This window comes from Geotrypetes seraphini, chromosome 4, assembly GCF_902459505.1.
Source record: "Geotrypetes seraphini chromosome 4, aGeoSer1.1, whole genome shotgun sequence".
Classification (NCBI taxonomy): Eukaryota; Metazoa; Chordata; class Amphibia; order Gymnophiona; family Dermophiidae; genus Geotrypetes; species Geotrypetes seraphini.
In genome coordinates this window covers 129,987,484-130,002,386 of record NC_047087.1, presented here as the reverse complement: position 1 = coordinate 130,002,386, position 14,903 = coordinate 129,987,484, and the positions used below count along the sequence as shown (strand labels likewise).

The 14,903-nt window shown below is 45.0% G+C and overlaps 1 protein-coding gene across 1 annotated transcript in view; it reads left to right on the top strand.

Annotated features, from left to right (window-relative positions):
* DSCAM (DS cell adhesion molecule) overlaps positions 1 to 14,903 on the top strand; it is a 756,178-nt gene that overhangs the window by 380,721 nt on the left and 360,554 nt on the right. The window contains exon 8 of the mRNA XM_033942926.1: positions 10,607 to 10,882. Within this exon, the coding sequence (XP_033798817.1) occupies positions 10,607 to 10,882 (276 nt within the window). The remainder of the gene's footprint in view (positions 1 to 10,606; positions 10,883 to 14,903) is intronic.

Here is a 14,903-nt window from a genome sequence, read left to right as displayed (position 1 = left end):
TAGGACATTACCTCCCGTCCTCATGACTCTCTGATTTCCTCAGAAGTCTTTCATGAGATATTTTGTCAAATGCCTTTTGAAAATCCAAATACACAATATCAACCAGCTCACCTTTATCCACATGTTCATTCACCCCTTCAAAGTAAGGGCGGGATATAAATAAATAAACCAAACCAAATACAGTAGATTGGAGAGACAGGATTTCCCTTGACTAAAATCCATGTTGGCTTATGTATATGTTTTGTTATTTTGCTCTTTATAATAATCTCTACTATTTTGCCCGGCACTGACATCAGACTCACCGGTCTATAATTTACCATATCACCTCTTGAACCCTTTTTAAAAATTGGCATCATGTTGTCCATCCTCCAGTCTTCCTGTACTAAGCTAGATTTTAGAGAAAAATTACAAATTACTAACAATAGCTCTGAAAGTTCATTTTTCAATTCTATCATCGCTCTGGGATGTATACCATCCAGTCCAGGTGATTTGCTATTTTTAATTTTGTGAAACTGACCCATTACATTTTCCAGTGATACAGAAATTTATTTGAGTTTCTCTAATTCATCAGAATTGAATACAATTTCTGTCACCGGTAACACCCCCACATCTTTCTCGGTGAAGACCAAAGCAAATAATTCATTAATCTCTCCCCTATGGCTTTGCTTTCCCTTAGTGCCCCTTTTATTTCTCGGTCATCTAGCAGTCCAACCGATTCTCTTCCTGGCTTTTTGCTTTTAATAAACTTAAAAAAGTTTTTACTCTGTGTTTTTGCTTCCAACGCAATCTTCTTTTCAACGTCTCTCTTTGCCTTCCTTATTAGAGTTTTGCATTTGACTTGCCATTCTTGTGTTTACAATTGTTTTCAGTTGGATTATTATTCCACTTTCTGGAGGATTCTCTTTGGATCCAATAGCTTCCTTCACCTCACTCATTAACCATGTCGGCTAAGAGTGGGTGATGGATGCACTCAGTGCACTAGTGGTGGTGGAGACTATGCTGTAGATCAGTGGTTCCCAAACCTGTCATGGGGGACCCCCAGCCAGTCAGGTTTTCAAGATATCCCTAATGAATATGCATGAGAGAGATTTGCATATAATGGAAGTGACAGGTATGCAAATCTCTCTCATGCATATTCATTAGGGATATCTTGAAAATCTGATTGGCTGGGGGTCCCCCAGGACAGGTTTGGGAACCACTGCTGTAGATGAACGAGAATGGTTAGAGAGGGCCTTGTAGGAGATACCCATGCATAACAGCCTACAGGCCCCACTTCTGCTTCCTGGACCTCACAGACAAGGATTGCATATACAGATACCGCTTTGACAGTGCAGCCATACAGGTCTCTGTGAGCAGCTCAAACCCCTCCTCCAGGCCTGTATCTGCAGGAACAACCCCATACCTCCACTCTGTCCTAGCAGCTAACACAGGCCTGCCATCTCCATCTGCCTTACCCAGGTCCCCCGAGCGTTCCTCACCCATACCCCAGACTACACTCAGATTCCTTCCCAGGTGACTGAGACCATCCACTGCAACAGTCTACCTGCTAGCATTCCACCCTCTGAATATGCAGGTTATGTGTGACACCCTGGGGGAGATAGTGGATGTGGGTGCCTGATACCCAGCCTCCACCCATGATGCCTACATCTTCCAGCACTCTGGAATCTACAGAATTTTGAATTGAGGAGAGACCACTGGTGGCTGGTTGCTAGGTAAGCACCACAGGGACAAACCAACCCCAGACTCCTAACCTCCCTAATTTCTGCCAACACACTTCCTCCCTGCCAGGCAGACTAAACCTCGCCTTCCCCAGATCACTCAGAACTGACAATACCCCTCTGTCTCTCTCTGTTTCCCCCATAGATAGTGCAGAGGCTATCCCCAGCAAGCCTGGCTCATGCCCCCCATCATAAACCCTCAAAATGTGGCAGAGAAGGAGTACAATCAGTGACAAAGGAGCACCAGAGCCATCATAGAGCGTACCTTTGGTCAACTGAAGAACAGATTTTGATGTCTGGACCATTACGAGGGAAGCTCTTCTAGAGATCTGAGAAGGTGGTGCAAATGCTTATGGCCTGCTGCATGCTGCACAACATGGCCATTCAAAGAATACAGCCCCTGCCAGACCCCCCCCCCCCAGCAATAACAGCAACAGTCAACAGACCCAGAAGATTAGGAGCTCCCCAACCCCCCTGCCCACAGAGCTGACCAGGGTGTCTTCCATACCAGTTCATGTAAATGTCAATGAACAGATTTATTTGTGCATTACATCTCTCACCACTCCCCCATCCCCTCAATGGGACATACCCAACATACTCACCTATCCTCACTCTATCACATACACCCTCCTTCCTCCAACACATACATCCCCACCTCTAGGTACTCATCTTCCATCTGTCCAGGATACAGAGACCCATATCTGGGGGCCCCCTGCCTACTTTCCCCCACCCCCTGCCTTTGCCTTGGCTCCTCTCTCTCCCACATCCCCTCTGTGATCTCTCTTACCAACCTCCCTCTCCCCCCCGGTCACTGCAGAAGTTGAGGAAGCTGCCTCTCTAGCTTTAGAACCACTCTCTTGAGTCCACATTATCTTCTGTGCTGCTATCATTGGTCCCTTGGGGGTCATATGCAGCTGCAGAGTGGGCTACCCTGCTGAAATCAGACCATCTAATGGCACCAGCTGATGGCTGATGTGGTATTGGTTCCAGAATTGGTCTCAGCCCAATTTGGCTAGGGGATAACCCTTAGCAGGCGATACAGGTGGAGGGTTGGGTGGGTGCTCAATAGGGGGCTGGGTGTCCTCCACAGCTGCAATAAGGTACTGCACATTTGTGTATAGTCACAGCAACTGGCACCAGATCACATGATTCATGCAACTCCTTCATCTGCTCAGTTACCTGGAGGATCTTCCACTGCAGTTCAGTTTGTTGTCCCCGGGCATCTACCACCTGGCACAGGAGCTCCAGCTTCTTCTGCCTGTAGTCAGCCAGGGACAGGTTGTGACCTAGGAGCTTCTGTGCCAGGTGGATAAGCTGCCACTTGTGTCACTGGGGTCCCTTCTAGCCAGACAAGCCTCTCTCACTGGTTTCCCACCTTGATTACTGTACTTAATTAAATCTTCAATGCTTTTACTTGTAAAGAAGTACAGGATAACAATAATTTTGCAAATTTAGTATTATTTTTACATTGTTACATTTGATACATTTAAAAGTATAAGTGGAAGGGAGATGTAAATGACAATTCCTCAGTAAATCAAATGAAACAGTAAAACTGGGAACAGGATTTTGCTATTGTAAACCTTGTCATGCAAATGGGATCATTTCATCTTACATTTGTTGTTCTGTGAATATAGCCTATAAGAACAGTGAAGTTGCCTGTGTTTGGACTGGTTAGATAAGTTGGGTCACTTTAAAGCAGAGATTAAGCTGGTAGCAATTCTTGATAAACAGACATTGTAATTGTGGTACTTTTACTTTTTGCTCAAAAAGTATTATTTTAAGCACTTACTTTTTTACTTTTACTTGAGTAAATTTTTAGTTTGTTTTTTATTATATTTTTTTTACATAAGTATCAAAATATGCATTTACATTTACTTTTGCGTAAGTACTTTGACCTAGTACATTAAACATCACTGTTGTGCTCATTTGGGTTTTGGCAGGTACCTATGACCTAGCTTGGGAACAGGATACTGGGCTGGATGGACCTTTGGGCTGTCCCAGTCTGGCCATTCCTCTATCCCTGTGTCCATGGCTCTCAGTTTGGGGGCCAGCACTGCTTAAGCAGCCTCTGTAGCAGGCCCACCATCTGGGCCATGATCTTCCTCTGTGCACTGAACTCCTGCAGCAAGTCTCAATACAGAGAGAGACTTGCTGCAGAAAGAGTTCAAGGTGGCTGGGCCTAGCAGTTGGGGCTGCCACAGCAGTGGGTGCATGGGCCAATATTGGGGGGCCCTGATGGCCCTCTTCCTCCTTCATCACCTTCCATGGCAGACATGTCACTCCAGGGGTCATCCTCCTGCTCCTCTCCTGAGCTCCCATTATTTGGGGTTCTGTCCCTCCTCAGTTGAGGTCACAGCATGGGTTGCATTGTGGTGCAGCTAAGGGTCAGGAGGCAGGAATTGGGACAGGTGTACAACCTTTTTCTGGGACCAGGAGATAGGTCTGAGATGTGGTATCAATGAAGTAACATGGCAGGGAACCCTGGAGAATAACATGGTTGGGATTTTAGGGTGGGATTATTAGGTGTGGGAAGATGGATGTGTGGGAAACTCATGCTGATGGGGAGCAGAGTGATGTGGGTGGTTACACATGAGACCCTAACTGATGGGGGAGAGGATGCATAGACATAGGTGGGGGTTCCAGGATAGGGACAGAGAGAGGGGTAGGTGAATTTTCGGAGGCCATGTGCTGTGGACTTTTAAGGGGTCCCAGTTTGTGCCTCTTAGGCATGTCTTCCATAGCAGCATCCTGGTCTGTGAAGCTGACAGTAGGCTAATTGTGGGTGCTCAAGCACCCCCAGTATTTTGGGACCTCACATTACCTGGACTGATGTGTGGTCCGGGAATCTCTTTCTCTTCTGTTCCTTTACCTCTCTTCCACTCACCTTCCTGGTCTCCTTTCAGACTTCTTGTTCAGAGGGGCCCCAGCACAGCAGCCATTCTCACAAGCTGCCAGCACTGCCCTGAAGCTTTCCCTCTGCAGCGATCCATCCCTTCCCCCATTGCAACTTCCTATTTCTGCCTGGGCAGATCATGACAGAGAGAAAGCTTTGAGTCAGTGCCAGCAGCTTGGGAGAATGGCTGCCGCACAGGGGCCCCTCTGAACAAGAAGATTGAAAGGAGACCGTGAAGTTGAGGGTTAGGAAGGAAGAAGAGCAGAAGGTGAATAGATGCCCAAACCACAAAGTTCCCTGGAGCTATTTTAAGTTAGCTGAGGGGTGGGGGCAGGGAGGGATGAGAGCAGGGGGAAGCACAGATGGGGATGGAAGGAGATAGACCATGGTAGAGAAGAGAGGCTATGGGAAGGCGAGGAAAAAGATGTCAGACCATGGGAGAGGGAGGAGATGGTGCATAGGGATGGAGGGGAAGGGGAGAGAGAGAGAGAAGAGATGGTACACAGGGATGGAGGGGAATAGGGGAAAAGGGAGAGGGAGGAGATAGATTTTGAGAAAAATGGAAGAAAGTTGAATGTTAAATGTTAATGCCAAAGATGGATGTACCCTGGTTGCTCTAATTAAAGATGGATGTAGGGCAGAAAATGAAGCAGAGAAAACAGCAAATTAATAAGAAGGCCCTAGAAACATTGTTAAGGGCATAGACAGAAGGAAGTTCAACCAGAGACTGAGAAAAGATGATAGAAAATCACCAAACAAAGGTAGGAAATATGATTTTATTTTCAATTTAGTGATTGAAATGTATCAGTTTTGAGAATTTATATCTGCTGTCTATATTTTACACTGTTCAGGAAGAAATTAATTTCTTTCTAAATCTCAGATGTTATAATGCATGTAGAATCTAGCATCTTAGGGTTTCGTTTGTGTGTATTAATACTTTTAGTTTGTGGTCCTGTGTTTACATAGGGGTTATTATATGTGTTCTGCATGTGTGACCAAGGCCAGGCGTTTTGTAGGAATGAATGTTGAGAAGCATACAGTATAGTTTAATTTTGTGGATAACTATTATGTATTGTTAATAAGATTTTATTGTGTGTATATATAAAAAATGAATGGAAAAAATGACACTACAATTAGTAATGGGAGTGGGGTCTGGAATGGGGCTTTTGAGCCCTTCAATCACTATGAAAAATCAGCTCCTTTGGTGTGGGTTAGGGGATATGAGCAGGTACCTGTTGGAGGGGCCAGGGATATTATAAGGCCCTCTATGACCACTGTTCTGTCCTTAATCATTCTCCTGTTTGTTAGATGTGTGTATGATGTAAAGGTTAGGGCTGAGGTATAGAAATACAATGGTGAGGGGTTTGAGACCCACTTTTGGGGTCTGTCAGAACTGCTTTCATTTTTTCTCCCAGCTGCTGCATGAGGTACTTTGTTAAATGCCTATAAGTGTGTGGCCTTTTTTTATTGCTGGCTGTTGGTGGGCAAATGGCACCCCACCTTCCCTGAGCAGTACCATGTGATTTATCATTTAGGGTTCTGGGGATTATGGGCACATTGAAAGGAGATGCACTGAATATGTGTTGGGGACAGGGAGTTTGCAGGGGTACTAAAGTTCAGCCCTGAGGTACAGTCTCATGTGCCAGATGAGGTTCGGATCCACCATGCACACTCGCCTGTAGCAGCAAACCTCAGTGACTTGAGGTCATGGTCCACCTTGAAGTGCCTGCAAGACATAGGTTGTTGGAAAATAGGGTCGGGTGATGGATCTTCTTGGCTTCACATACACAATTGGTTTTAGGGCATGCCATGCAATCTGTGGCATAGTGAGGGTAGGAGGCGCTCAGGGTGGTGGTGATCCCCCCGTACTCTCCTCTCCACCCCTTCCCTCTCCACCTCCACCCCTCTTCCACGCTCCTGCTCCTTCTGCAACATATTTGCACCCTCCCTTTCCACTTTTTCCATGCCAAACCCCTGCTCCTTCTGTACTTCCCCACCCGCTACTTCTGCAGTACACTCGCGCCCTCTCTTCCCGCCAACCCCACCCACCCATACCTCTTTAAATCTTTACCTGCATGAGCAGCTTCTCTGGCCTGCTGCTCATGCTGGCTTTCCTTCTGATGCTACCAGTGGGATATCAGGGGTGAGTGGAAGGGTGGTCTGCCCCGGGTTCACACTCTAAGGGGGCGCACAGCCGGCATACCGTGTCTGGAACCTCCTGTCCTACTCTGTAGCTGCTGCTTTCCTGAACCAGCAGCAGCAGCAGTAAACTTTAAATTGAGTCATCGTGGGACCTTCCTGCACCTCCCCGTGACTGCCAGTCCATCCTCTCCAAAGTCACTTCTTTGTTCTAGAGCAGAAAGATCTCACAATGACTGCATTTAAATTTACAGCTACTGCTGCTGGATTGAGAAGCATACGTCAGCGGTGAGGAGGTCAGGGGGCAAGATACTGGATGGCATTGGGGTGGAGAGAGAGAGAGAAGTAAGCAGGAGACTGGTATGGAAGGGTGGTGGAGGGAAAGGAGGTAGATGCTGATGGAAGTGGGGTGAAGGGAGAGAGAAGGGGCAGATGCTGATGGAAGAGGTGTGGATAGAGAGAGAGAAAGGGCATACATTGGATGCTAGTGGGAAGGGGAGAAGGGGAGCCTGTGCTGGATGGAAGTGGGGATGGGAGAGAGAAGGGAGCAGATGCTGCATGGAAGTGGGAAGGAGAAATAGAAAAAGGGGAGCAGATGCTGGAAGGAAATGGTAAGGAGAGAAAGGGGATCAGACACTGAATGGAAGTGGAGAGAAAGAGGAGAAGATGCTGGATGAAAGGGGTAGAAAAAAAGGGCACATGATGGAAGGAGGGGATAAATAAAAAAGGGCACATGCTAGATGGGGGAAGAGGATAGAATTAGTAAAATACTGGAGGGGTGAGGGAAAGAGTAGGCAAGCTGTAGGTAGACACAGTGAAAAGGGAAATTGAGGATTGGATAGTAGGAGTTTAATCTAGACAGATGTAGAAAATAAGATGAGAAGCAAAACAAGGGAAGAAAAGGAAAGGGAGAGGAGAGACTGAAACACTAGACGATGGGGCTGTGGTGTGGAGAAGGAAGGGAAGGAAAAGAGAGTGAAATGCTAGACCATGGGTGTGTGGAAGATGGAAGGGAAGGAGAGGAGAGAAATGCTAGATCATTGGGGGAGGGAAGGGAAGAACATGGATGCTAGACCAATGGGGGCGGAGGGAGAGATGGAAGAGGGAGGCAGACAGTTCTAGAAGGAGCACAGAAGAAGAGAAGATACCATATAGAAGGGGCACAGAGAGGGCAGACAGTGGATGGAAGGAAGAGAGTGATGAAAGCAGAAACCAGAGAGGACAAAGGTAGAAAAAATATTTTTTTTTTTTTTGCTTTAGGATAAAGTAGTATTATAGCTGTGATGATAAATATTTATAAACAGAAAATGGAAATAAGGTGATCAATTTTATTGGACTAACTGTAATACATTTTTGACTAATTCAGAGACAAAACCCCATTCCTAAAGTCAGCATAACGATATACTTTACTGACCTGAAAGAGGTTTTGGCCTCTGAAAGCTAATTGAAAAATATATTAGTCCAATAAAATGGTATTATCTTATTTTCCATTTGTTTTATTTCCACCCCACCCCTTTTTAGCCCCCTTTTATGAAGCTGCATTAGGCTTTTTTATTACCAGCCGCATCGATATTAGCTCCAACGCTCATAGGAATTCTATGCCACGGCCAGCAATAAAAAAGCCTAATGCAGCTTCATGAAAAGGCAGGTTTATGAAGCCAGGTTAGTGGTAAAAGTTAGGTTAGTGCTAAAAGTTCTGATGCTCATAGAATTCATATGAGCGTCGGAGCTTTTACCGCTGCAGCCTGCAATAAAAAAATCCTAATGCAGCTTCATAAAAGGGAGGTTATATTATTTAATTTGTAAAGTGACGATTGCTATTTCTCTGTTTTTTCAGTTTTACATCTGCTATCTTTATATTTTTAACAATATTAGGAGACATGCATTACTGTTTCTGTGTCTGTGGTGTTGCATTGTATGCAGAGTTCAGTTTAACTTTTGTTTACATATTTCTATTTTACTCCCCCTCCTCCCTTTTTACAAAACCGTAGAGCATTTTTTTAGTGCCAGCTGTGGCCGTAACAGCCCCGACACTCATAGGAATTCTATGAGCGTCGGAGCTGCTACTGCCGCACTACAGTTTTGTAAAAGGGGTGGGGGGTTAGTTTGTGATGACATATTCCATACTGGGCAAAGGTGTTTTCTGTGTTCTGTGTGTACGAAAGACATGGTTTGCTGTTAGCATTGACTGTGCATGATCAATCTGTACTAGTCTGGCTTGTTTAGTTTTACAATGGGTGTATTGATGTTCTACTGCTCATTCTAGTATGTAAGATGCTGCCTTTTCCTAGGTACACTCTTGTTGTGCGATATGTGGATTGTTACTAAAAATAATGTTTTTCATTTAGATGAGGGTGTGAAAAAATGATGGGTCCCAGGTGTCACATATGTTAGGTATATAAACCAACACTTTCAATTGGCGACTGCTATAATAATAGGACATAAGAAAATATCGTTTTGCTAGAACATAGTGAAGCAAGTGTCACCTCACATTTCACTCAAAAAGAAGGAAAAAAGCCTCAGAAAAGGCATCTGTGTTTTCAAAACATATGTTAGGTATGCCACTGGACATCACTTCCTGGCCTCATGACCCAGAAGTGATTACAGAGGGAGCCAGGTTGGCGCAAACAGCAGGCTAGAGTAGTTTCTCACACTGGCAAACATTTAAAAGAAGTACAGGGCGGGGGAGGGGGGGGTGTCAGGAAAGGCAACTGATCAAGTCTATTTCTACATGTCTAATATTGATTGAAGATTGGTCCCATTTTCTGTGTACATAGGGCTAGATTCACTAAGCCCACCGATCATGTTTGCGATATTGTACCGACCTGATTTTCCTCCGACCCGATTCACTAACCTCATGGACGATCATCCTCGGATCTGATCCGCACATGCAAATGAGGGGAAACGGCATGCAAAGTAGGAAGGGCTTCGATTCACTAAAGAAATGCAGGCACACCGACTGGGCTGGCTGATCCAAAAACAAGCAACTGCTGAGGACCAATCACTTGTGCAAAAACCCTGCTCTCTGCCCCGACTCTCCTGTTCTGCCCCAACTCCGTGGTTTTAACCTGCGGGTTTAAAGTGGAGCTGCACTACAGCATGTTCTGTTAAGTTCCAGAACACACCACAGTGTAGCCCTGCTTTAAATCCGCAGGTTAAAACCACGGGCTCGCGAAAAAGTAAAGTTTCCAGCTCTTCCTTGTGCAGAGAGCATGCGCAGACCATCTACAGGCAAAGAAGATGGTCTGTGCATGCATCAGGATAGCTCTCCAGCGATCCGTGCGGTCAGTGGGGGGGCGTGCCTCTGATCGCCCCCATTTGCATGAGGACGCGTTGTGGATCAGTCCGCCTGCCATGGATTGCCCACAGATCAGATAGGATAGGGAAGGTTAGTGAATCTAGGCCAGGGATGGGCAATGAGGGCCGCAATCCAGTCGGGTTTTCACGATTTTCCCAATGAATATGCATGAGATCTATTTGCATGTACTGCCTCTATTGTATGCAAATGGATCTCATGCATATTTATTGGGGAAATCCTAAAAACCTGACTGGATTGTGACCCTCGTTGCCCACCCCTGATCTAGGCCATACTTACTTAACTTAAAATCTCTGTCTCTTCAATGTTTTGATGTATAGCGCTACATAAGTCTAGTAGCACTACAGAAATGATTAGTATTAGAAGTAGTAAAATCCATTTTTTTTTTTCACACAGTTGCTGATCTTGGGAAGTTTATCTCAACAGGACAAACTAAGCTTTCCAAATATTTCCAGCAGAGTTCATGGAAATGATGTGTTTTAGGGTAACAGTTATCCCCTTAAATCATTTTCAAGAGTCTGTGTGTCTGTACCATTCCAGGTCCAGCAAGCATTCGACCAATGAAAAACATCACAGCAATAGCAGGCCGGGACACTTACATTCACTGCCGAGTGATTGGCTATCCATATTACTCCATCAAGTGGTACAAGAACTCTAACCTCCTTCCTTTCAACCATCGGCAAGTGGCATTTGAAAACAATGGGACACTAAAACTCTCAGATGTGCAGAAGAATGTGGATGAGGGTGAATACACTTGTAATGTCCTGGTACAGCCACAGTTGTCCACCAGCCAGAGTGTACATGTGACTGTTAAAGGTGAGAACTGCATGCTTTATGAAATGGTTCCCAAATGTGTCCTCAGTATAATAAGGTTTTCAGCATATCCACAATAAATATGTTTGCGTGCATTGCTTCTACTGTGTGCAAATAGATGTTATGGGGCTCATAATCAAAAGAGAAAAACATCCAAAAACCGGCCTAAGTCGGCACTTGGAAGATCATCAGTCAAAAACGTCCAAGTGCCGATAATAAAACCGGGTTTTGGACGTATATTATAGACAACCTAGGCCTTCATATTGTCGCTGAACAACCATAGCTAAACGGGGCGTGTCAGGGGGAGTGTTGAGGGCGGGATTTGGGCAGGACAAGGGCAGGCTTAGACTTAATCGTACTACATGTATAACCAAAAGTTATACAGCACAGGATCAACGGAACTTGGATGTTGTGACTTAGATCATTTAAAACATGGTCTAAGTCACAAAAACCCACCTAAAGTGATCAGATAAGCACTGCAAACACATAATACAGACCCCCCACACACTACCCCAGTGATCACTGACCCCCCACTCCACCCCCATAAAAATATTAATCACATCTTGAAAATTGTGCCTCCAGAATATCATCACCTGGCCACCTGGCATAGGAAAGCCTAGTCGTGCTGCACAGAGGCATCTTATGCTGTCTTGGGGGTGGGTTAGGGACCCATAGAGAGGCGGACCGATGCCCATAAGCCCCATAAGTTAAACATGTGCACTCCCCTATACACTCCTATACTAGCATATAAGTGGCTCCTACAGTCATAAGGGCTATTGGGGTGGTAGATAAGTGGGTCTAGGGGATTCTGGAGGTGGTTTGGGGGGCTCACCATGACCTATAAGGGAGCTGTAGTGAGGAGAAAACATGGCACCCTATTTGTGAAGTTCACAGCAGTGCCCTATAAGCCAAGGTACCCAACTATTTAGGTGTCATGTCTGGATGTTCAGTCCATCATTTTGCAGACCCCTCCCATGCCCAACAGGGCTTGTTCTAGGCATTTTTAACTTGGACGAAAAGATGGACGAAAATGTGGTATAAAGATGGACGATTAAGCAACTTGGACGATCAGATCGGCAGGACGTATACTTGGATGATTTTAGAAAAGAAAAAATATTTGGATGTGTTTTTCAAAAATGTGTCCTAAGCTGTTTTTTACTTTGGACGACTTATGACTTGGACGAAAACGGACTTAGACGTCTCTTTCGATTATGCCTCTCCACGTATCTAATTGTGAGGTCAATGTTGAAAATGTGGCTGCTGATTGCAAATGTGTTTTTCCCTAATTTCACACCAATATGCAGTTAAGTTCTATGTGTATAAATTGATATAAGTACAGAATTTAACCACAGATTTTGAAAAGGGGCCCTTGCATTCTGACGACAGAATCTCAGTTTATCTCTGTAGAGATGTTTTTCATTTTTAGGGGGTAATTCTATAAATGAATGCCTCAATGCCATGCAATAAGACCAGATTCTGCTAAAGAATCTTAATGTAAACTGGTATTGGAGCACCTTGCCTATAGTTACATCAGTCATAGACTTGGTGAAACTTCCAATGCCCGAATGTGGCAGATGTGGCTGCCCTATTATAAAATTGCTCTTCACATGGATAAATTACACCATACTCATATATCTTGCCCACAGAAGTAGTAAAGGTAAGGTAATATGGATAAGTTCTCCACAAAATTTAAACTTTGTATTTTCTTCTGTGACAAGACAAATGGGTAGATCTGAAAACCTATATAAAGATATACAGAACTTATCCATATATCTCCTGCCTTCTACTTCTCTCCGCACCCCCGGACCAGCAGCGGCTGCTCTGTGTGGTTTTAACTTTGGCACACAGCTGCTGCTAGCAGTAGTTTACCGCGGTTTCATCAGGCAGCCTCGGGGCCTTTGCTAGGCCCGAATCGGACCGGCCTAGCAAAGGGCCCGAGGCTGCCTGATGAAACCGCAGCTAAACTACTGCTAGAGGCAGTGTGTGTTGAAGTTAAAACCACACAGTGAGCTGCTGCTAGCCTAGATAGAGTAGAGGTATGCTGGACAGGGGAGAAGGGGTACTGCTGGACAGGGGGAGGAGGGAAGAGAGAAGGGGTACTGCTGGACAGGGGGAGGAGGGAAGGGGTACTGCTGGACAAGGGGGAGGTAAAAGGAAGGGAGAAGGGAGAAGGTCCTGCTACTGGACCTGACAGAAAGGAAGGGAAAGGAAAGGAAAGGTGAGGGTGAGATGGTGCATGGAGAGAGAGCATGTTGGGTTGGGGGATGGGAAGGAGGGATGCTACTCGAGGGAAGAGGTAAGGACAGAGAGAGTAAGCATGCAGGAGGGAGAAAGTGTTGGACTCGTGAAGAGATGGATAGGGAAGACAGAAAGGAGGGAAGAAGAAATGTTACATTCTGGGGAAGGGCAAAAAAAGTTGGACTCATGGAGGGAGAGAGAGAGAGATGTTGGTTGGGGGAGGGAAGGAGTACCAGAGGAGAAGCAAGAAGGAGGAAGAGAGAAACAATGTTGGATTGGTAGAAAGGAGGGAGAAATGTTGGACTGACAGGGGGGCCAAAAAGGAGGAAGAGAAAAAATAAATGTTACACTGGGGGTGGGGTGGGGGGGAGAGATGACTAAAGGAAGGGAGATATATCAGAGCAGGGAATAGAAGGGAAGGAGGGGAGTCTAGTAGTGCTATAGACATAATAATATTAGTAGTAAAAAGAGATGCCAGATTATGGGAAGGAGAGGAGAGAGATGCCAAGCTGGGAACGAGGGAAAGGAAGGAGAGAGTTGTCATCGGACCACTAGGTGGGGGGGAAGGAGGGAAGGAGAGAGATGTCAGACCATGGAAATAGGGAGGGAAGGAGAGAGAGATAGGAAGGGAAGACATGGAAAAGTAGATTTTGAGAAGAAAGCAGAAAAATGGAAATACTGAATGTTAAGTTAATGCCAAAGATGGATGCAAGGCAGAAAGTGAAGACGGAGAGAAAAACAGTCAATGGGAAAGAAGGCCCTGGAAACATAGTTAAAAGCACAGAAAAATAGTCACCAGATAACAAAGGTAGGGAAAATGATTTTATTTTCAATATAGTGATTGAAATGTGTCAGTTTTGAGAATTTATATCTGCTGTGTATATTGTGTGTATATGAAGAATGAATGGAAAAAATTGCATTACACTTAGTAAAGGGGGTGGGATCTGGGGAAGAGCTTGGGTGGGTGTAGGGTGGAGCTTGGGAGGTCTGTGGTTGGGGTACTCAGTTGATATTTGTTAGACTTCCGTGCTGGCATGCCCTACTGGCATTTCAGGACCTGTCTGGAGGGCCTCTGTGCATGCGTGGATGTCATCACGGCGATGTCTGCGCACTTCTGGGTGCCTCGAGTCGTGGCCACTACCTTTAGTGTGCCGCGGCTCGAAACAGTTTGAGAGACACTGATCTACAGTTATCTTCTATATTACTGTGGCCCTTATTTTAGAAACTTCCAAACGTCTAAATAGCAGCTTGTACATGTATAGATTGCTACATAAGTCTTTTTGCAGTGGTCATCCATTATACCTGTCTAACCTGCTGTACCATATCATCCAACAAGAGATTTGCATTTGGTTGACTCTAACTTTCTTGTTCCTTTTTTTCAGAAAATAGTTTTTGATTCTTGTACATCAGCTTTTGGTTGTGTGGGTCCAAGTTTATGGAAACAACTATCTATTGCTCATACCATTTCCTTTTCTATCTCTGTTTTATGTTTTGCACATTTATTGACTCTATCTTATAATTGTTGTGCTAGGCAGCTGTTCCCCACATCATATGTTTTGATTAGTTGTGATTGTATGATATATGTACTGCTGTTTTACTTATGGGTAATGAAACTGCTTTGATACCTGGTGATATTGCGATAGAACAAAATTTTATAAAGAAATATATAAAGAAAAAAAGCCATTTTACAAAGGGGGCTATTTACATGTGATGATGATCACTGTGTTTACACTGCTAGCAGGCATGGAATGAGTGAAAAGAGGGAGTGATTTTGTTGGGCCTAATA